We start from the raw sequence: 23,980 nt of genomic DNA on the forward strand, positions 1-23,980 counted from the left end.
GTATGCTTTCCTAAGTGAAGAGGATAGACTGAACCTGGAAAGGAGAAATAGAAAGACATGCATGCTAGGATATCTCTGGGTAGGCAGTAATAAAGACATCTGGCCTGGTTGTTTAGGTACCATAAAATCGACAGAGCCCTGCAGTTAAACAGACTATGCCGCAAGCTAGGATTGTTACATGGGGGCAGTCATAAGGTGTCTTCCTGAATGGCCCCGGCTTAGCACCCTAAAGGGCCATCCTTGCTTTCTGGCATCAGTTTTCAGGCTCCTTCTTGGAGTTAAAGGAAACCTGTCACATACACAGATGGTTGCAGCCTGTCTGTTTCCCTGCATGAGGAACATGTATTTTCCAGGCTACTTGTTCTGAGAGATGATCAAGGATTCTTCTGCTGGAGTGAGCATTGAGAGCAGAGTGGTTGGTAACTAGACTTACCTAACTTGAGTGCAGGAACAGAAGGACAAATTGGGAATAGGCACAATTCCAAATTTGTGCCTGCAATCAAATTTTTAGTACTTTGACCCTCCATGGAGGTGTCTCAATTCTAGAACAGAGCGTGTTTTTGGAGCATGTTAGTCTTTGCCCTCTAGAGGAATGATATCCAGATGAAGTGCTGCATCAGGCAAAGTTATTGTCTCCATGAAGCTCAGAGTGTGAGGACTGGAGGTACCTAAAGCTTGTTGAGAACTCTGAGACCCTTTCAGCTGAAGTCTTCTGAGCCTGCTTCCACTGGCCTCATGTTGCCTTGGCGCACACAGGAAGTAGTCACATCTGCTGGTTTATAAATATTTTTGTTGCCTTTGATATAAGACTCTGGAATCCATCCAGGTGGACCCTGCTTCTGGGAGATAAACTAGATAGGATACCTATCTTTTGTGCTTTTGTGCTTTCTACGTTGTCTGAGTGCACCTGGGGAGTGCTGGGCCAACTCAGACAGAAGGCTGAGGGAGGATTTTATTTTTTTTACTTGTTGTAGCAGAGAGGTTCACAAAAACATCTGCATTGAAGCTCTACTTTGGTGTTCTTTTGGGGTTTGTTGTTTTTTCATCTTGTTGGTTTTGTTTGGATTTTCTTTAGAATGGAAAATGTTTGCATTTCATGTAGACAATAATTAATTTGATGCAGGAAGCTCAAAAGTGATAGTCCAGGCAAAAGAAAACTAAAGAGGAAAAGGACTGCTGTTTTATTTTGTTTATTGTTCTTCTGTGTACATGTCACTTTCAATGAAGTGCTCTTAATTCTGCTACCTCTGGCAGCCAGCTGTTGACATAGATGGGCTCTAAGAACAGATTGCTCCTGTGACCTACAAGAATTTATAGACAGAATAGCCATTCTTTGTAGGGCTATCAGTGATCTGTGACTGGTGACAAATTGAGGTGGACCCAGAAAGCAGGAGTCTAAATAATTCCTCATCTCTTGCTAAGAGCTGGCCTTTCATGTGGTATTGTGACAGAATTTTGATGATTTCTAGTCATAGCAGGAAAGCCTGGCCTGTTTGAAAATATTCTCTGAGGATTTTTGTTCTGTGTGAAGCAAATGGATTGTTGTGTGAGCAGGATTACAGGTCATATGTCTTGGCAACAGCCTTACTTTGTGAGGTTCTTTTGTGTATTCACTTTATTTGCACTAGATAGCAATAACTACTTTTTACTTATTAGCATGCCTAATGTTTTACTTGGTGCCATTAAAAAAAGCTCAAGGGCATCAGTGTATCTTCCTCACAGTTTCCAGGTGACGTGTGGGTGTTACCTGCTTGTGGCTGTTCTCTGGGTAAGAAAGGACATCAAAATATGGTGTGAGTCTCTTACTTCCAACACAGAGAGTAGCCCAGTCATGTGGTGAGGAAAATAGCGAAAGAAGCTGGTATCATGTATCATAAATCTCTGTCATGTTTGTCACTGGTGATCATCAATTGTCAACAGCAGCAACCCCTTAAGAGTTCTATACCTTATGACTACAGCTGGAGACTTCCATTCCACCTGTGGATGTTATACCAATAGACTAAACACAGCTGGGAATTCCTTCCATCTGTAAAGTGATGGTGTTGTCCAGGCCATCACTCAAGACAGTTGGTGAGGACAATTTGGGCTGACTTGGTCACAGACTGCCGCGGTGACAGTGAGGTGAAGTCTGACTGATGCTCCAATTACAATGATTCAAATCTATCAAAGTCTGGTACAGTTATCTTCCAGAAGGAGACTTTGTATCCTGTAACTTCTCAGCTGGTATTTCTTTGTAGTACAATTATGGAGGTGACCTTTCAGAAGCCCTGGAGGTAGAAACTCACTGTCGTTGATTTTGCTAGTGAGTAGTTGCTATGTCCAGGAGTTTAGGACCCGAGTGATACATCTGTCATGAATCTGAGGGCTGGCTCTCACAAACTGTTCTGGTGTGGCTGCTTTGAAGCTGTTACTTGCTCTTACGTTACAGAGTTGGGAGTTTAACCCTTAAGTTAAGGCATGCAGCTGATCTTGTGGTAAACACCAACGCACTGCCCACAGGTAGCTATCTTCTTCTCTTTTTGAAACTGAATTTGTTCACTGAGGGTTAGTATATGTGATGTATCAGAAGATATCCAGCCAGTTGTCAGCTGTCCAAAGGCCACCAACATAAGGGTGGGCTGTATGGTCTCATTTAGGTTGCACTAGTTGTAAGCTGTCTTTGGGAAAGGCTTAGAAAGGAGATGCAACCATTAAGGTTGTGTGAAATCTCAGTTTCTTCTTTCTTCTTGTTCCCTTGGGAAACACTGTAAAGTCAAAAGTGGGAAATATATCATTTTGGATATTATGTAAACACTTAACTGCAGTAGATAAGAAGGTAAATGTAGTTGATAGTCTAATTATGAACAAGTAAAATATCCAAAAGCTCACCCTCATTTTGTGTATTCAGAAGAAGTGTTTTTTCTTACCGAGTTTAATCAGTGTGTCATCTTGTGTGTAGTGATAAAAGGGTGAACTTCATGGAGGTGGTTTGGTGGTGATGGCATCAAAGTGCTGGACTTGCTATGTGGGGATTGCACTTTGTTTCCCAGTATTTGGAACATATTACATGGTGAATGCTAATTTTATTTTTAGGTCATGAAAACAGGTGATGCTTTGTTGTCTTTAAATACACCTTCACACGAGAACAATTGGTTTGTGTATCCTATAAAGCATAAAGGCTGTCATGCCGTTCACACAATTTTTACTGAAATTGGGTACCTTACTTCGGTTTTGCTTTCAGAATTGACTCTTAAATCACTGCTTGTTAATTATCTGAATATTGTTGTTTTACAAACATAAAGTTTAAAAGAGGTCATTTTCAGTTATGAGTCAGCAGACGGATCTGTAGTCGTTTATTAATGTGCCCACCTTTCAGAAGGAAATGAAAACTCATTCATTTTTCCTCCACTTGTGGCTTTTATAGTTAAACTTCAGACTTGTTCTCCAGGGTGGTGCAGCTGTGTAGTTTGGGTTTAACAAACCTTCTTGAAGAAAACAAATCCTGGTGTGTCACTTTCACAATGCTTAATTTCTGGAGAACAGAATTTTTGATAATTGTAGATAAACAGCTTGAATTTACGGTGTTTAGTTAATGCTTCTGATAGTTGATGTGTACTTTTATTAAACCCTAGTAGTTTGCTTCTGCTCTTTTTATGAGCATTCTTTTTAGAATTTGTGCTGAAAACCATGTCTTGGAAATAATTACAGATATAATTTTACATACAGAATGTGGTAATACTCTTGCCATTTTGTGTGTTAACTTGAAGCTTTTATAGCCTTGATCTTTGGGGAAGATGTATATGTATTCCCAGTTTCCTGTCAAGACTTAGTATGGATGTTGCTTTGTTTACTTCTCTCAGGACTGAATCTTGCAGCAGGTAACTTATGCTTGCTGCATAACCCTTCTTCGGTAGGTTCTTTTGGTTGTATTCAGTCTCATTGACCTTTGTAGTCGTGAACGGTGCACTTTTATGTGAAAGGAACTGTCAGCTGAAAGCCTTCTCTGGTTGAGATGTGTTGTCTCATGCTACTATTGAATGTAGTGGTTGTTTTAAACACAAGAGGCATCCCAGAAATAAGTCTTAAAAGTGATTCTGCCATTTTAGTATTGTATACTCCTAGTAGCTACACTTTTTATGTAAGTACTTTCTTTAAAATTACGCCTAGTCCTTGGGTTTGCCAATTGTGCCATTTTGGTTTGATAATGTCCCTCTGTTGGCTCTGCCTGCTATTTTGCTGTTTTTTTAACAGCAGAATCCTTCGGAAAGGAATGGCAGTTTTTATTTGCAGTTCATCTTGCAGACTTGATATTTTTCTGTAACCTTTTCAAACTGGAAAAACATGCATATGCTTTATTCTAGATTGTGAAGTGGTCAGACTATTGTTCACCGTTGGCCTATAAACCTGGTGAGCCTTATAAGTTAATTGCTGTAGCAAGTGTAGATAATTTCAGTAACCTTGGAATAGCGTTCATGGAAGACAGGCTTCAAATGGATAACGGAATGGTGCCACACAAGATTGTTTGTAAGTATCTTCACCAATTGTTTTTAATGGTAGAACTTGTTTATTTCATGGTTATTTTAGGACTGTGCATATAGTCTTTATAACTACATAAACCCCCATGTTTTTATTTTGGCACGATGTTTTCTTCCTGTTGCTATTTTAGGCATTGATCACTCTGTAGCACTGCTGTATTTTATACTGAATACAGTCAAATATAGAGATTCCTGAAAAGTTAGACCACTTTTTGAGTGAGCTCAAAGAGTGAAGTCACAGAAGGTCTTACAAATGCAACAACAGAAATAGCAGAAAAAATGGATCAAGAGATTTTTGGAGTAAACCCCACTTTTCAATGCCTCATAAGCTACTGCCAGTAATTAACCTTAGTATGATGAGATCTGAGTACTCAAGTTGGTGTTAACCTTTTGCAAATGCACGAATGTGTTAATGTCACAAATGTGAATTTAGAAAATACTGTTTCTGTCAGTCTTACCTGTTAGATTAACTAATCTATTTGGAAGAAAAAAAACAGTACAGAAAGTTTTAGGCAAATGTTCTCTTTTTTTCAGATTTGAAATAAGTGTATTCAAAGCTAAACATAAGCTGAGGGCAATTGCTGTAAGTCTAGCATCTTAATCTTTAGATCACTGGGAGAAAAGCTCATGGGTGCTTTCTAAACAGGGAGAAGGATAACTAGAGGAAGGAGGATGGTGTCATTGCTACTTGAATTCTGAATTTTTGGTGGATGGTTTATTTCTTTAGGGAGCATTTTTAATGATATCAACACTATGAACCATTGTGTCCTCATTAGTTTAATAGTTTCACCTAAGGCAGGGACGGAGTTCGTGACTAATTCCAAGGAGAGGAGAAGGAAATACCATGGTTGCACTTGTAACACCATTCTTAAATAGAATTGTTGTCTGGGTTGTGGGAAGTCCAAGCTTCACCTCCCTTTGCTGCATGAGATTTAAATTTCTTTTTTCCAGCACTGTTGTAAAAGTGCCATAATATGGAGTCTGTATTGTATTGTAAAGTAGTGGGCTCTCAGGGGGTAGAGCCACACTTGTTCAGCAATAGTTTCACTTCTTCCTGCCTATTTGTGTCTTCTCAGCTGTAATCTTCTCCCCCCCACCCCCAAAAAAATAGGGGGGGGGGGGAGGGCAGGCAAGTTGGGTTTTTTGTTTTGGTGTGTGTGTAGTATGTGTATGTGGGTGTATTTGGCTGTGGGGTTTTTTATTTGCTTGGTTGGGGTTTTTTTATGTAGATCATAGTGTATTGGCAGAAGTCAGGGAAGGCCAAAACTGAGAACAGCTACCTGGGGTGCAAGAGGGTAGGAATATGCTCATGAATATATCTGATGTGACAATGTGAAACTGTCTCTTGATGCTGTTCTGCAAAAACATTCATGCAAGGAGGGGATGGAAACTGAAAGAATTCCCCAGTCATTTACTTCTCAGAATATTTTCTGGCTCATTTTGCTTCAGGTGCTGTGTACATGCTAGAACTGTTCCAGGAGAGCAGGCTGATGGAGGCTGTTGATGAAATCACATATAGGCTGGTAGCTGTGAAATTCTAGGATGAAGAAATCTTGCTTCAGATTACTGCTCCAAACTAGGCAAAGGGGCTGATAGAAGTGCTGTTAAATGAAGAAAGTGACTGAATTTGGATCTGGTGTATTGTGTGTCAGCTGGCTATTTTGTTAATGAAGTTTCTTGCTGATTTCTTCAAGAAATCAGAAACAAAAACATACTAAGTTTATTTGGCCTTATGGAAGTGGGGAGGGATTCAATAAAATTTTGCAGACTTTGATTTGAAATATTTTCATGGCTCAGAAGCTGAAAAAAGAATTGAGGGTTGGGGTTTTTTTTCTCCTCTTCCATATTTAGTTTGCCCTGCAAGCTTCACATTGACAATAATTATCTTTGCTCTTCTTTTCTCACTTGTATTTGCCAGAAATTTTTTATCTTTGCATTTCCATCCTTTTTTGGGGGTAGAAAGGTGAAGGTTTAACAATTTTTTCTGTTTGCTAGTTCCTTCAGATTCTTAGCTCCCAAGTTTTGCTGTTGGTCAGCATGTCTCCGTTTCTGCAGATTGAAAGCAGTTCAGATTTTTTTTTTTTACTCCCTTTTACTTGTGCCAAACTTTTTATTTGCAGCCTTCAGCAATGCAAGAGACATGGTTCAATGTCTACATCTTACCCAATATCATCACTTTATTAGCTTATTTCAAAATAGTTTATTTCAAAATAGCAGCAAGCTATTTTCCACCCTACCCTCCTTAAGAGACCAGTATTTTTCCAAAGGTAAGGCAGTTTTCCCTGTTTCATTTTGTCCTTTGCTGAGGACAGAGAGACAGGCAAAATAACACGCTGACAAGGTGATGCATTTATGAGAACTTCCTCACCTTCCCACCCATAGACACTTGTCCTGTTAAGAGCAGATCTGCATTGTGTATAGTAGTGGTCATGTTTTACTTTTGTACAAATATTTTTGCACTCCCGATAAATGTTAGTTTGTTTAAATGTGCCCTGTAAATACTGAGTGTTGTGCTCTCAGTCAGACTTTCCTGAAACAGAGTAATTTGAGTAAATGACTTGTTTTGAGTCCAAATGCATTATGTTCTTGGGAGGAGGGTGGTGTTCAGGATTTGGTGTGTCAAACAAGTGAAATTCATGCTATTATAGATATGTACTGAAATTAAATATAAATCTCTTTGTGGTAGTGAATATTCATTATAGCTCTTTCAATATAATTTTTATAACCCCTTTGTCATGTTCTTTGCCTCTTCTAGCTGTCCATTTACAGGAATCTACTCTGAAGGAGTTGGCGCAAGTGACACCATCTGTAAAAGAGCAAATTGTAAGCAGTACACAAATGGATGAAGTGACTCCTGCTGCTACTTTTGGGACAACTGTTAAATCAGGATTAGAAGTAGCTGAGTCTGCAGGACAAAGTGAAGAGGAGAAATCCAAGCTAGAGAAAGAAAGTGAGCATGAAGATGAATCCAGCAGTCTATCTGACAAAGAGAGAGGTGCTGCAGACCATCATCACTTGCATCTTTCCAGCTGTCGTGAATGCCTGCAACTTGAAAACAGTACTATTGAATCTGTCAGATTTGCCTCTGCAGAAAACATTCCAGAACTTTCTGGTGATTACAGTAGCAAACTGGAAGAGAAGAATGATGACTGTCTAGCAAGTGGAGTAAAGAGAGTAAACCTTGCTGGAAAGCCCCCTAATGTATTGATTTATCTTGGTTCTGAAACTGCAAAAGTGGAATTTGAGCAGGTAAAATCAGTCCTTCAGGAATGCATTGACGCAGACAGATACACCATCTACCAGCTGCGTGAGGAACAAGTTCTGAAAGCTCCATGGATTGATAATTCACGGCTGTTGATCATTGCCACAGAGAAGCCTATTTCTGAGGAGAACCACAAACAATTTATGAAGTTTTTATCTGCAGGTGGAAAGATTCTAGGGTTTTCTTCATCTTTTACTTTTGATGGCATAGAAATAAAGAGAAAAAACAAACTGAGGAAGACTGTGCATGAATTAATGTTCTCTAAAATGGACAGCACTGAAATTAAGTTAAATCTTTTGGTCAGTGGCTGTATTTTTGAGGAAGTGACGAAGGAAGATACCAGCAAAGTGAAGATACTGAGTCGATTAAATAATACTGATAAAGATACAGTTATGGTTCATCTGACTTATGGAGACAGTGGAGGAGAAGCCATTCTTTCTCAGGTACTGTGTATGCAGAGGCATTAATTTGCTTATTGCCACATCATGTTGTGGTATGCTAAAAAAGTTCATTTGTTTCTATTGTATGTTCTCAGATGTTTGTCAAGGGGAGGTATAGATGGATGTCTCTGTGAATGCAGGAGGACTCTGAATGCAGAATGGTTTTCACTTGATCCTCAGGAAGCTTAAAGAATGGTAGAGAATGTTACTGCTGTTCCATTTCCTTGTTTTCACTGTGTAGCCATGCACATGTAGATCATACAAGATCACAGTGGGTGGTAGAGAGAGCAGATAGGCATAGTAAGGAAGCATCTTCAGGAGCAGAGCTACCCTTTTCTGCCTGCTAGAAGTTGCATAGTGGTACAGCTGTGCATTTTGCAGACTTTTGGAGGTGGGAACAGCAAGAGCCAAGTCATTGGTGGACTTGGGGTGAAAGCTTGTACTGGGCAAGATTAAAAAAAAAAAAAAGAAAAATCCTTTAAAAAACTGTGAGCTATGGTGAAGCAGAGAGTCAGCAGAGGATGTAAAATAAGCCTTGCAAGAAACTTGAGAGACGTCTCCTCTTAAACTTTAAGGTTAAGGTAGCCAGCACTTAAATCTGACTAGTGAATGGGAGTCCCAGCCTCTATTACTTGTCATGTCTAGAAAAACTGCTGTAGAATTCTTGCTAGAGCAAGTAACTACACAGTAAAGGTTAGCCTCTGTCTGCACTGAAATACAATTGTTGTTTTAGGTCTGTTGGTTCTTTTTTTTGCTAGTGTTGCTACTGGTTTCTCAGTTGTATTCTGTTTGTATCTTAGTGGTGTGGATGAAGCAAACCATTCTATGGTTTCTTTAACAGTGTTTTGATCAAAGCTGATTTCTAGATGGATGTTTGGTTCGTGACGTGGGCCTTGCTGTTTTGTCACTTAGAAAAAAACTTATTCAACTGGAATGCATTGTTTCTATTTAATATCCAAATTAAAATTCTAAATTTTTATTTTTCTTTCTGTACTTTGACATGTTTTCACTCAGTAATACATGCTGCTTTTTTTGGAGGGGGGTGGGGATTGGTAAGGGTGGAGATGACAACAGGGAGCAGCATAGAGAGGGAGAATCTGGTCTGCTGGGAACTCGGTTGTTTCCTGAGTCTTCTTTCAGGCTTTAAACTTTTAGATGTTTAACATTCTGCACGAAACAAATACTTCAGAACAACTGTGGGACAGAAGTGCAGGAGTCTAGAATGAACCAAAGTCTTACTCATTCCACTTAATAAGAACATCCCAGCAAATAGGTACGTCACTAGGGTTACGATATTGTGATCATTGTTGTTTGTTTGGGTTTTTTTAAAAAAGCACACCCAGAAAAAACACCAAACAAACAAAAAAGCCCTAACCAAACAAAACCCACACCCCCTCAAGAAGGTGAACAACTGATAAGTTAAAGTGTTCATAATCTTTTTTTATTATTTTTGCTCTGTCGTCTTGGATAATTGGTGAGGAAGCTTCCGTGGCTGTGTTAAAGGTAAATGTTGGTCACTGATTATTTAAATATTCACAGATATCTGGCTAAAGAAAGGCTGATAAGAGGTACCATTAAGTTTAGAAAATACATCTATGCCCTGTAAATATGAGTCTACCTGGGTGTATAACCTGTGCTGTTAAATCTAGAGAGATTTCAGCCATTTTGAAGTAAAACTTTTAAAGTGAGGCTGAAAGCAACTTACACCTTTTGAGTTGGCTTCAGTTAGGAGCAGAGGTAACCGTTTTCTTTTTAACATGGCTGTTAGCAATTTTATCACTTCCCTTACTTCTTGCTTTCAAGCAGCACATTGAGAAAAGCAGAGCAAGATTTATTTACCAGTATTTTAGTAGATAAGGAATATAATGGAAGACACAGCTGAACAAACTTTATGAAAGATTCTAGGACCTGGTTTTACCGATAATTTAGTTACAGGAGAACTTTCTCAGGATCCCAGAGCACTCAAATTTAACTGCTCATGTATCAGGTAGCATACACTCATCTAGCAGTTACGTATTTCAGAAATATTCATCAGGTTTCTTAGAAGTGTTTTCATCTCTTATCAGTTTATCAACTAAATCTGTTAGCTTTTTCAAAACTCTGTTCTACATAGTAGCATGTGTAGAGCTTTATGTAGGAAGCTTTGCCACCCATGTGCTATATGTTTATACTAGAAAATTGATTAGATACTGTTGCTATCCATTTCTCCAAGTTCCATGGTAAAACCTGCTTTGCTGTACCGTTTAAATTGACCCTTCTGCTGTAGTAAAACTTAATACTGCAGAGGTTTTCTCCAGAAAAAGGGCATTATGGTATAGCTTCAAAAATCAGATTAAAAGGATTATTGTGTCATTTTATAATTTTAAATGACTTCCAGTCTGGATTTGAAAAGCCTTATTGTTTTCTCTTCAGGGGACTGACAGTGACATCAGCCGTTAAATCTTCTGTCACAGACTTACTGTTTCTCTTTTTTCTGTACTCTTCCATCTACCCCCCCATTTCAGCATATTTCCCTGAATTTCAATAAAGTAGATCATATATGAAAGATCAAGAACATCATTAAAATGTGCAAAATAGGAGAAATGAACAAAAATAACAGCTTGTGATTTTCATTAAACGAATATGCATATAGTAGGGTACAAAAGCTTCTAAATATCTTGGAACGCTTACTTAAGAAGCAAACAAACACCAAAACCTCCACAAAAATAATAAAAAAAAAAACCCACACAAAAAAAACCAAAAAAGGAGATCTGTAAGGGATTTTAAATTTTTTTCTTCTGCATTTAGTTCAAACCTTAAGCATCTGCCTGAACCCTGAGAAGTGATTCTCTAAAAGGCGGTGTTCAGGGGTTCTTGGTGCTCTTCCACACACAAGCATTTCTTTATCTGCACTGATTGCAACTTAATTAGCGTGATACAGTATGGGCTTGCTTGCCTGAGTTCTACATATCTTGTGCAACCTCTGATAAAGCTTTTTTAATTTTAATATTATTCTGCTTTTGTACAGGCCAGAATATGACCAATATTGCTGTTTGTTCTAGGTTGCTAGCAGGCATGAAAAGCAGAAGGAGATGTTTAAGTTAGTAAATACAAATTTGAACAATACCTCGAGGAGAAGACCAGTTTATTAAGAAGAAATATTTTGTCTAGATTTCAGAGAAAATTGTAGTGTAGTGGCAATGATTATCCCTGAATCAGAAATATAAATACATAGGTATTCTGTAGTTTATTAGGATAATAAAGCCCTACCAGTGTAGCTATGATGAGGACAAAGAAATTTTAAGTTGTACTAGTAACACTGCAGCAACCACAGTCAGGACAAAGCTACTTTTGGAACTCTTTCTGCCACGCTAATATGTGTAATACCAACAAAATAATTTTTTTTTGTTCCCTTTGCACATATCCTTCCAGGTACACTTGGAACTGGATATCAATTCTATGGATGTCCAAACTGAAGATGATTTTAATTTGCTTAAGATAAGCAATAGCAAGAGATATGAAGTTCTCAAGGAGATCCTGATGTCACTTGGCCTGAGTTGTGAATTAAGTGAAATTCCTATGTTAACACCTATTTATCTTCTCTCTTCTGACGAGGTAAGGTCTCTGCTTACATTTTAGTTATTTGAGATTTACCTTACAAGACACATTCAGTGTTTACTTAAATACACCTTGTTTCTTATGTGGTGTTTTTGTTTGGAGAGGTTTACATATGTATTACAGGTAAGCAAAGTTTCATTTCTACTCTGTCAGTATTTTATTACCTGCTAGTAGTAGTTTTGAACTGAACCATGGAGAAATTGTGCAGGGTTAACTTTTCAGATATATTTGCTATATTCCTGTTAAGAACTGTTACGCTTATTTGCGTGCCTGTGCAATATCAAAACACAAGGCTGTGGTAAGTTACAGAGAGAAGTGATTTAAAAGACAGGATTTGTTTTTCTTTTACAGCGAGTTATAGTATAGGCTGGCAACAAAAGACCAAACCCAAATTACGGAGAACGGTGTGGTAGACCAAAACCGAAAGACCTGAGTGAACAGGGGTGTGTGTGGTTATACAGTGAAGAGCTGAGGATGTTGTAATATTTCCTGGAAATAGAATAGGTACTTGTAATTGAAATAGTTGACTATTCTGGACTTCTCAATTTGAGACATTGCCATGAGGAATTGTGAAGAACATATAAAGCAGTAATTTTAACTTTTTAAAAATGTGATTTCAAATACATGAGAACCATATTACATTGATCTGAAAGGGTGAAGCAGTGGGTGATTAAAAAGCAATACAGGCTACTCGGACTCTTCAAGGTGGTTGTTTCCAACCCGTATAGTGCTGTCACTGCTTGCTGTTAGAACACTTGTCTGATTCCTGCTCCTTTTCTGTACTACTCTTACATTAGCACAGAAATTAGATGTTTGTCTTTAGGGGGACTTAACTGTAGAAGCTTCTCCTTGGATGCATGTTTCCAGCAGTATCATTTATACCATCATTTTGGCTGCAGGATCAATAAATGAACAAAGTGACATATTACAGCTGGATGTTTTTAAATAATTCAGATGATATTTTAGATTCAGATTGTACTTCTCAAAACACAGTTCGTTAATCCAGAAGGTGGGTATGATAAGCCTTGTACAATTTATAGATTGGTAATATGTGATACGTGACTTCGTTCTATGGCAGGCAAGTCAGTAGCAGATCCAGACAAACTGACTAAAATACTATTAATATTTTATTAATTCATTCATTTCACTGTAAATTCAAATCTGCACTTGTTTTCTATGTCTCTGAAGGTACTGCCAAACTTTATACCAGTGTATTAAGTAATGCCCTCCTATAGGAACTTGGATTGGATGTAACAATTGATCAAAATTAGGCAAAATAGAGAGAGCTTTTTCTTTTTTATTCCACTTGAATGATTGTCCTTTTGTATGTGCCAGACTCTGCCAGATCCCTCTCCACTTTACAACAGTGAAAATACTATTGGAAATTCTTGTATCAAGCCTTCTGCTTGAAGCAGGGCTGTTGCCAATGCTACATCAGGTCAGCCAGCCTTTGTCTGGTTGAATCTTGAAAATTTCCAAGGGTGCATGCTACAACCTGTCTGCAACCTATTCCAGTTCTGCTGCACTATTCTAGTGAAGTTTTTTCCTGATGTCCAGCCTGAACCTATCAAGCTGCAATTTATGGCTGTTGATGCTTTATTATAATGTTTGGCGCTATGAAGAAGTATTTGGCACTGCCGTTCTTTTAACTTTACAGGTTGTATTAAATCACTCTTTTGCTTCCTCTTTGCCAGACTGAATGAACCCAGCCCCCTCATCCTCTTATAGATGTGTTGTGTACCCCTAACCCCTTTGTGGTTGCTTTCCAAGGAATCCTAATGAGCAATTCCTTGCATAACCTGAAGTCTGCTATCCCAAGACCTAGCTCTACTGCTTCCTTTCTCAGCCTTCCTCCAGATCTTGGGTTCTCATGGTTGCTACAGCCAATGTTGCTGATGTGACTAAATAAGAAACACGTTCTTCCGTCTGTGAGCAGTAAATTCATAAGAATTTATTATCCGTTTGTATGGCAGATGTGGAAACAAAACTAAAACCCATTTAGCCTTTTTGACTAATACTAAATGTTCTCTATACAGAAGACTTGTGGCTTATTGAACACTGCCTTTTTTTATTCTCCTCCTTTGCTGCTTTTTCATGTTTCTTTTCCTATGCACTTGCAATTTTCAAACAAGCCATGAAGAAATGTTCACTATTTTCTATCCAAACTTGCCATCTAGTGGCGTATTGCAGGGTTGCAGGCCATCTACTAAAGGTATTCATGCCATGTGTGCTGTATAGTTGAAGTTTATACTATAATCAGGTTTTTTGATGTTGTTTTTTCCTCGGTGACTTTTTTTAAATGGTAATTTTTCTGTGCTGGTATGTGTAGTCATTGTTTCAATATCTTTCACTTGGGCATGCTCCCATAATATTGTGTAAAAGGAAGTTGCAACTTCTGCATAAAAACTATAGTCAATAATGAAGAGAGCATATTAAAATAAATAAGGACTATAATAGTTCAGCTTTCTAACAAGTTATTTATTTTTCTCCATACAACATGTTCTACGTAAGTCTTCTTGCTTTCCTAGGGAGCAAGGAGAAATCAGAAATGTACCTTACAGGTAAATAATTTGAGGAAATACTTAAACTTGTTTAAGATCAGAGTGAGTCAGTAATACTGGAAATGGAGGAAACTGTCTTGCAAGCTCTAGTACTTCTAAACTTCTTTCTTTTATTATCACTAGTTGCATGGAGAGCCTGTCCAGTACAGGTCACTGAGCATGAATTGGGTAGTATATTCTTTCCCTGAGATATTATCTCATTAGCATTATTAGCTCATTAGCAGCAAGTATTTTTTGGATCATTTTTCTTATGCTTCTCTGTAATAAGAAATGACATAATGAATCAACTAATGATCAAGCAAGTGCAGTGTCCTGTTGGCAGTTAAAAAAATGGAAGAATGGCAAATGTTCTCCTTGTTTATAAGAGTGGCAATTCACTAGTGATTCCTCACCTTTGAACTGGAGGTTACATCTGTACCATTATGTTTAAAAACTGTTGGTAGATCTAACCTTGTCAGATTTTTATTTTTTTTTTAGAAACTACAAGCTTCTTTTGCGTATGTGAAAGAAATAATTGATTTTGCTCTGCATTATCTACTCTGTTAAGAAAAAGATGTAGATTTTTTTTTGTTTTAAAATTCTTTACATTTAAAGTGCTAATTAGGTTAGTTTTTTCTTTCTGATCTGTAAGCTTCCATTTACAGTAGAGCTGTGCCCTGCTTTCTGTGATTTCCTTGGTTTCTCTTCCCTTCTATCCTTCATCACTTCAGAACTTTCATCAGAGCTATTTTCTACTACATTGTGGGCATCAAATAAAACTCTCTCGACTTTATTATATGAATAAATAGCTTCTCTTTCCCTCTGCCTACAATTCCTGTACAATCTGTGTCTTTTTGTATCATTATTGCAATGCTGTTAATATTCCCATCAAATCTATTATGCTGATTGGTATAAATTTGATTATTAAGACTTTCAGATCTTTCTGTCTACTCTCTGGGTCTTAGACAGTGCCTTTTGCAATCTAATTTTTAGCTGCTTCTGGGGGTGGCTTGGAAATTATTTTATTCCTCGTTAGGATTTACTTTTTGAAGTTTTAGTTTCCAGTTTATATGGTTATCATGTATCTTAAAATCACAGTTTTACTACGTGGATTTTAAATAGCCAATAAATTAGGAGCAGACCTGGCATTATTATGCCTTCTAATTGAAATAAATGCTCTAGTATGGATGATAATGTCCATCTGTTAAGAGGTCTAGATCTTACCATGTAGAATTATGCTAGTCAATCCTCAGCTAGTGCTCGCTGCTGCTGGTGTTGAATGATTACTATGACAGTGTGCACTTATTATTCCTGATCTCCTTTCTTGTAAGTAGTGTATAAGGTCAGGGGCCTGGAAAGTAACAGCACTTGAGGCAACTCTTTCATCACATGACTTTTTTCACTACAGCTTTCAAGTATGGTTTGCTTCAGATGCACACATAATAGACACTTTAAAATTTTGTTAACTGGGAAAAGTCTGTATTATATTGATATGGTGCTACAACAATGAAGACAGTTTCAACCAAGAGCAATATAGTATGAAAAGCAGATTACTTGCTGGTTAAAAGTTTAGTTAAATCTACACAACATGTTGATGTTAAATGTAACTTTAGAGACAAGTATTGATATTTAAACACATCACCTTCTTCTTTTCCTCTTTCCTTGATCTGGTATAAAGCAGTTAAGCAAATTGTTGATTTGCACATTGCTGTAAAAAGAAAATTCTGTGTCACAGAATGTGTCACCCTGTGGTGCAGGGTAAACTCAAAGTGTTGAAACAAATGGTGATCACTGTAAGCCTGTTGTCTGGCACCCATATGTTCAGTGGCAGGTTCAAGCATAGAGATCTGATTTTTTCTGCAGCTCTGCCTTTAAACGCTTATATATTTACTCTTTCACATTGACATCTTAGAGGATAATTTTTCAGACATAAATGCTAGGATTGTATTTTATTGCTGTAATTTTCAGCGTAACATCATCTAGGTTTCAAAACAAGAATTCTTGTCTTGAAGAATGAGAGAGATTTGTCAGAATAGTGATTATTTCCAATAGGAAGTATATTGCTCCCACACGTTTGCTGATCCTGAAGTCTCTTAAATTTGACTAACTCCTCAGGCTGTGTTAGGCTGAGGCACTTTTTTGATATTTTCCAAGTAGATGGCAGCCAAATGATGAAATGTAATCAGTCTTCATTACTTCGGCTCAGCTATTAGTAACCATCTTTTAAACAGTATGTTCTTCCAGAATAATAAACAGTCAATACAAACATACTGGCTGAAGCTTGAAGTTGGGGGGTTTAACTCTTGTTTGTATAAGGCAGAAAGAATGATTAAAAAGTGCAATTGAACATACTTCTTGACTTTCAAACTTTCCTTTAAAGGACACTTTGAGATATAGAATACTGCACTCACAAGGTTAACATAGTGCAAAGACAACTGTGTATTTGAACAACTTTGTGCACTACAACACAATCAGAATTCAGTTGGACCAGATTTATATGTCTTGAGCTGCAGTTTTGATTCTGTGATGGCATTGGCTGTTCTTAAATTCCAAGTCCATTATGTCAGTAAAGAAAGTATGAAGTTACTTTATACTGAATAAATCTTTCTTTGAGGATGCGAAATTTGAACTCTCAGCTAACACTATAATGAACCTAGATTTCAGGGTACATTTCAAGACAATTGTTTCTGAAATATTTCCATGCATATTAATGTATATTGTGGAACCTGAGTTTCAGCTGTGAAACTAAAGAGTTTTAAAAAAATTTCTAGTGCTAAAATCAGGGATAGTTACACTGAAACTCAAAAGCTTTATTTTGATTGCTATCCAAGTGAACCAAAACCATATAATCTACAAAATACAAGACTTGCTTATTTTCTGCTATCATCCTCAAAGTGTAACCATCATCCCTGCTTTTTTAGCCAGTAGGACAAAAAGCAAGAGACCTTTATTCCAGAAAGGAAATTTGTTCTTTTTCTGTAGTGCAGGAGTAATCGAGTATTGAATGAAAAGCACACCACATGAGAGATCTGAAAGGGTTCTGTTGATCGCTGACAAATATTTGTGTCTAACATTTTGTACTGTTGTTAATGTATTACATGTATTATTTCAAATGAACAGTGCATTGTCAGAAATCTTTGTCTGTACTTGAAAGCTTTGTCAGTTTGTCTCTTGGCTAGGAATTAAATTGTCTTTTGTGGCAAAGTTGGTTCCGGAGAAAAAAAAAGATACAGCATTGTAAATGCATCTGTACCAGGAAAAATGTGTATTTGCTGGAACAGGTTATTCATTTTGGGAAATGTATGCCATGTGTGGAACTCTTTCTGCTGTTAAAAGCTGTGTTTCTGCTAGGCTGGTTAGGCAATGCCATACGTTTGGCAAACCATTGGTGTTCTGACAAGTAGCATGCTTTTCTCTTAGGCAGCTTTCTGAAGAATGTATCTGTAAGATAGACTTTAACCCAAGGACTGATAACGAAGTACTATCAATTAAAAAAAATTTGTAACTGAACTCCACGTGCTTAGGGTTTTTTTCCATAATAAATTCAAAGTTATTTCTTGGCTTGCAAGGCTTTGAGTTGCATTTGTGTGCAGGGAGGGTGGGTTTGCTTATGTTTGTTTTGTGTTCTTCCCCCTCCCCTCCTCAAATTTACTTCTGGTTTTTTATAACAAAACTTGCAAACCCAGAGGGGTCACACCAATCATAAACCAAAACGATTTCAGTGCTGTTGTCATTAGTTGAAAAGCTTTTTGTATCAATGTCTGGGTTCTAATAATAGTCTCTACTGTTTATGGTGTTGATGTGGTTCTGAAAGGAATGACCCTCTAAGAGGTGAGGTGATGGTTGTTGGACAGTCAGTAGCTCTTCTTTTTTTTTTTTTTCTTCTTTCTCTGTCTTTCTGTCAGCACTCAAGGTAATGAAGGTACATAAGGACTGTCTCCTGCTTCAACAGTTCAGAGCAGTCTAGGGCAGAGGAGAGCAGAAAGCCGTTCTTCTGAGAGCTAATGCCACCTGTCTGAGGTGTGGGCCCTTGCAGGTTCCTGGTTTGTGCCCACTTCCAGAGGCAAGAAGGTTGCCAACTAAATTGTCTGCAGGTTCATCACAGAAGAGGCCAGTTTCAGACATGCTTAGGCTGCATAGGGCTTTTGGGGCACCAGGTCCATTATAGTGCTGGGCATAGGAAAAGAGAACTCAACAGCATGGTGGAATAAATTGTAGAGATTTAAGATTATGTGGTGTTACTTCACATTTGTGAAGTAGCTAAGAGAATTATTGTGGTCAGTTACTGTGGCTTACCAAGCACAGGGTAATTTCTTGTTCTGTGGTAACTTGGTAGAGTAACTGAGAGGAGGGATACTCCTTTCTGTTTTCTGAACTACAGGACTTGAAGGTAAGTGCAGCATGAGTGACAGTGGGTAGAAAGGGGACGAGAAAGAGATCTGCAGATGGCAACCAAGATATTGGTTCTTATTTCTCGGTGATATTACCCCTTGTACCTCAGTGAGCAGTTGTATAAAAGTTGTCGTACAGTCATGTAGTAGATGGAGGTGGAATAAGTACTGTATATTTTAGCACATCTTTCTTCTTTATCCTCAGTCTTATATTAGTCTACATACCTTTTATTAGTTTAGTTTCCTAATAGATCTGCCAGTTCTTCAGTTACATTTTCAAACTTTTGGATTCCAATTATGTGGTAGAGGTAAAAACTTTAAAGAAGTTGAATTTGTATAACAAATTCTGTTATACAGTCCAGGGTGGGATGCCTTTCAAAGCTAGTTATGAGGCAGCCTGTCAGTCTTGCCTGGCAATAAAGAGATGCTAGCGGGACTGCCAGTCTGCCTGAACACCACTCTGGCAGGAACACCCACCCTCTTCTGCTCCCCTTCCAGCTGGCAGAGCAGCCAGGAGGAGGAGGACTTGGGAGTGTTTATTGGTTGCAAAGAAGCTCAACATGACCTGGCAACGTGTGTTTCAAAAGAAGCGTGGTGATTCTTCTCCTCTACTCAGCTCTCTAGAGACCCCACATGGAGTACTGCGTTCAGTTCTGGGGCTCCCAACATAAGGACACAGGACTGTTGGAGCCAGTCCAGAGGAGGGACATGAAGATGCTCAGAGGGCTGGAGCAGCTCTCCTGTGAAGACAGGCTGAGAGAGTTGGGGTTGTTCAGCCTGGAGAAGAGAAGGCTCCAAGGAGACCTTATAGCAGCCTTCCAGTGCCTAAAGGGGCCTACAAGAAAGCTTGAGAGGGACTTTCTACAAGGGCATGTAGTGATAGGACAAGGGGTAATGGCTTTAAACGGAAAGAGGGTAGATTTAGATTAGATATAAGGAAGAAATTCTTCACTGTGAGGGTGATGAGACATCAGAACAGGTTGCCCAGAGCAGCTGTGGGTGCCCCATCCCTGGAGGTGTCCAAGGCCAGGCTGGATGGGGCTTGGAGCAACCTGGTCTGGTGGCAGGTGTCCCTGCCCGTGGGGGGGTGGGGTGAGGCGGTGGAACTAGATGATCTTTAAGGTCCCTTCCAGCCCAAACCATTCCATGGTTCTAGGGTTTAGCTGGCCCTGTTGAGAAAGGAGAGGGAGAAGGAAGGTGTGGGAGATACTGGAAATAGTGACTGTATGTAGAAGGCATGGAGAAAAAGATGATGAGAGCTATTGCAGTTAAACTATAAGACACAATTGCAGGAGACTAGGCTTTCCTGGCTGTCTTCTCAGAGGCTGCTTTTTTAACTAATCTTACAGTGCAAAATGATTATGTAACTATAAAGTTTTTCACTAACTTTTGAGGCAAAAAACCCTCAGTAGTCCAGGTTCAGGATCTGACTGACAGTTGAGCTTTGTTCATGCTGGGTCCTGTAAGTATTAGAAGGCTAGATGATGTTTTAATTTGTTCAGTCATGAAAATTTCTTCAGACTTCTCCCTGGAGCTGTTTATTGAAGAAAGGCTGGCATGCTGCAGGTATTTTCAGTGCATTCACCAGCACTATGAGACTCCAGTATTGATCAGGGACCCTTCTCAGCTGACCTATATTATTGTTAGTATTATATCAAAATCGCTGTGAATTTCGATTGTTCTCAAAAGCTGGATGCAGCTGCAGCTCTTTTTATACAGCTCCTTTGGTGAGGGGAAGCGGCCGTACCGGTAGGGGTCACTTGTGAGCTGGATTTGGCAGCACACAGTAAAGCAAAAAATAAAGGGATGGAAAACATTTTATGTATAGTGTGTTGTATATACATTGACATTAAAATATATTTGCATGTTTTCAGTGACTTCCCTGTATAATATTTCCTCAATTTTAAAAAGTAATTTTAAATTCTACAAGAATCAATGGTATATTGTGTTAAAATACAATAAAACGGTTAAGAATCTTGATGGGAGATGGAGGGAACTCCAGAGGTATAGCCAAGTAATTGCAGGTGGTTGCTAAAGCTACCTTTTGCTTTTCTGTTGCTTATCTTCAGGGAATATTTACCATATATTTGGGGTAGGGGGAAGGAGAAACCTGGCAAACATTCCCTTTATTTTACACTTCTCTAGCTAAAAAATGTGTTTTCCTTCTTGCGTGATAGCAGCAAGCATGCTGTTTATGTTAAACAACCATGTATCACATTTGTAGGCATATAATAATGAATAGCATACTTAAGTTGCATTATGGTTTGTAAACAACTTCTTGGCTATGTATTGTCAAAAACATTTATTGAATCAATAATTTGGAAAATGCAAGAAGATTTGAGGAATGAAAGAAAATACCTTGTTTATAGAAATCTCCATAAAAAGGGTATTTATACTGCTGTGAGAACTAAAAGTTAATGCCTTTTGTACTGAGTAGCATTTAATCTTATTGTAGAGCTAACTCTGATATGAAATTATTATGTGCTGGCATCTGACCAAAGTGCCACTCACATTGAAGTGTATTCTATAATGTTTCAAGGCTTGCTTCAAGTCAGTGTGCGTGACACTTCAACCACTTTTTTCAGTAGGCATCTTCTTTCCATACTGTAGAGAATGGAAAATTTTATTTTTTCATAATGGCATATATATATTTAAAACACTTGCGAGCCTGATTTTCATATCTTCTGCTAACTTCTCACTCCTGAAATGACCGAGAATAGCGTTAAGAGTTGAGTACTATTGCTTGAGTTCAGGTCACTCAGCACAGTGTTGCTAGCCAGTGTGTGAGTTTTCTTAGTTTCAGTTTATTTTGGAGTTCTTAATAGGAATCTAAATAAAAAAGGTAAAATCCACAGTGGCAGATTAATCCAAATTCATGTTGGCTGTGTGTCTAACACAGGCACACATTCTGTCTTAATTAAAGTCATGGATATTGTTTCAGCACTCTGAAGTTGTAACTGATAAACCTTTTGGAGTCAGGGTTCAGGGTACTGCCTTTGAGCAGATGGGTGATTTTAGATAGCAAGAATCCATAACTTGTGACAAACACTCTGGAGATCCGTGGCAATTTGGCATAGATTCATTTACTATGACCTCACTGGTAAAGATCTGACAAAAGTGGATTATTTCCAAATATAAAAAAACTTGAGATTCTCTGACTGTTGGTGGGGCCTGTAGCTAATTTATGTAAGTGAGACTGGGAAAATGAGAACAGGCTTGGCATCAGCTGGAGTCCTGTGAGATGCTATCATGTTACCATTGCTCAGAAATGACGATACATTTCCACAATGAGCAATCATTCTAATGATCATCTAACAATTTAATTAGTGCTTCTTTTGTATCTTTACTTTTTAAAAAATTATGGCTAGATGATAAAAGATTATGTATTTTAATTAAAGGGAAAAGTTGAATAATATAACCAAGAGGAAATAGAAGTGTCTCTTTATATTACACTTCAAAAAAGACAAAACTGCAAACTTTAGCTGTTTTTGAAACAGTGCATTTACCACATTTGAGGTCTTCTGAATATATTTCTTTGACTCTTAACAATTCTTTGACAGTTCAGTTACACAGTAATGTTATCAGGAAAAAATTGTCCAAACACAAAGTTTATTTTTTTCAAGCTGAATTTGTTTTGGAAAATTAATATGGGTGTTTAATTAGAGTTATCATTGATTGTGAAGATAGGCTAGTATTCTCAGAGTTTGTCGTCAAAGAAGAAAAGTGCAAAAAAAAAAATTGTGTATGACTTGTCAGCAGTTGATAGGGAAGGGACCGACTTAGAGATTCTGTTGTATTTATCATTTGACAGTTCATTTTAAGAAATGATTTGGGGTTTCTGACATGTTGAGGAAATCCTGAAATTCCAGGTGCAGTGGGAATGGAATTTGGCATCTGACTAGCTGGCTGACATTATGCAGTTCTTATAGTGAAAAGCTGATTAAAGAACAGCTGTTAGCTTAAATCAGAAAGTTTACTGTAATTTCTACAACAGCTTTCATGTGAAAGCTTTTTTTATTTTGGGTTGTAGTCAGTCTTCACAACAAGTGGAATGTGTTCCAGTTTAGTAAATCACTGTACTCAGTTACTTGGCCGTTGTAGTGGTGACACTAATTACAAAGGATTTACATGAATATTGAAGCAATTTTTTCTCAGAAGAAAAAAAGAGTCAGAATAAACCTTTTGCTGTCTGTTTTCGCGGTTCATGTATTTTTCTTCTGCCAGTAGAAGTGTCCTCTGTAAATGTGCTGTGTAGCTAAGTCCATCAGGGCAGTCTGTATTCTTACAGTTAGATTATACAGAGCTGTACTTCACAGGATTGCATGATTTAATTGTAAGAATTTCAACTGCTCACCATTTTATCTGTGCCAGCATTTCCTTGTGCAAACACTAGAGGATCTACAACAGTGCTGAAGTTCTGTACTTAAGTATGGTACTACATCTGTATAAAATTATATTACAGACTTGTGTAAGTCTGTGTGTATATGTGTGTTAATATGTGTATTTTTAAAAAGTTTGCATATAATCTTATTTTGTTAGTCATATTAGCAACCTTAAGTTTCAGAAATTGTCTTCTTTTTTACCCCTTAATAAATGCACGATATAGTAGAAATTATGAAAGCGACATGGGCCCAGAGAAGACAACTGGCCCTGAAGAACTCCAGCCCTGAGAAAAGTTGAGATGGGACTTATTCTCCGGGTTGGTGTGTAAATTGGAGCATGCTCCTTGACCGATGAGGGTAAGAACTTTTTGAAGAGGGAAAAACCTCAGGAGGAAGAGCTAGTGGATCTAGTTTGATACCAGATGATGAAGACAGACAGTGCCGTGTGTGGGAGGAAGAGAGAGGGGAATGGGGCAACAGCTGAAGAGGCAGAGGTAAGGAGCAGGACTTGACCATATAGAAAACAACTTGTATTACTGCATTTTCTAGCATTCCCTACAGCTGCTAGTTATTGTAATGCATATCTAATAAATTCAGCTATAAAATCTGTGCTATTTTGAATTGATTATTTCACTAGGATGTAAGACACAGGACAGTTGATTTTTACAGCTTGTTTTATTGAGAATCACTTCCCTTATCTAGTGTGTATTGTTTCTCAAATGTGTACTAAATTGTACTGTTGAACTTGTTTAAGAAATATTTTAAGTACTATTTCAGAAAATGTTTCAAAATATCCTTCTTTTAATTGGTAAAAACTGAATAAATGTGTAATTAAAATAATTGTTAAAGCCAAG

General features: G+C 37.9%; 1 protein-coding gene across 4 annotated transcripts in view; it reads left to right on the plus strand.

Annotated features, from left to right (window-relative positions):
* The window catches only part of HLCS (holocarboxylase synthetase), a 123,795-nt gene that overhangs the window by 5,178 nt on the left and 94,637 nt on the right, over positions 1-23,980 (plus strand). For all 4 annotated transcript variants that reach the window (XM_055801102.1, XM_055801104.1, XM_055801103.1 and 1 more), the window contains 3 exons: positions 4,341-4,503; positions 7,270-8,219; positions 11,628-11,810. In XM_055801102.1, the coding sequence (XP_055657077.1) occupies positions 4,341-4,503; positions 7,270-8,219; positions 11,628-11,810 (1,296 nt within the window). The remainder of the gene's footprint in view (positions 1-4,340; positions 4,504-7,269; positions 8,220-11,627; positions 11,811-23,980) is intronic.

This window comes from Falco peregrinus, chromosome 4, assembly GCF_023634155.1.
Source record: "Falco peregrinus isolate bFalPer1 chromosome 4, bFalPer1.pri, whole genome shotgun sequence".
Taxonomy (NCBI): domain Eukaryota; kingdom Metazoa; phylum Chordata; class Aves; order Falconiformes; family Falconidae; genus Falco; species Falco peregrinus.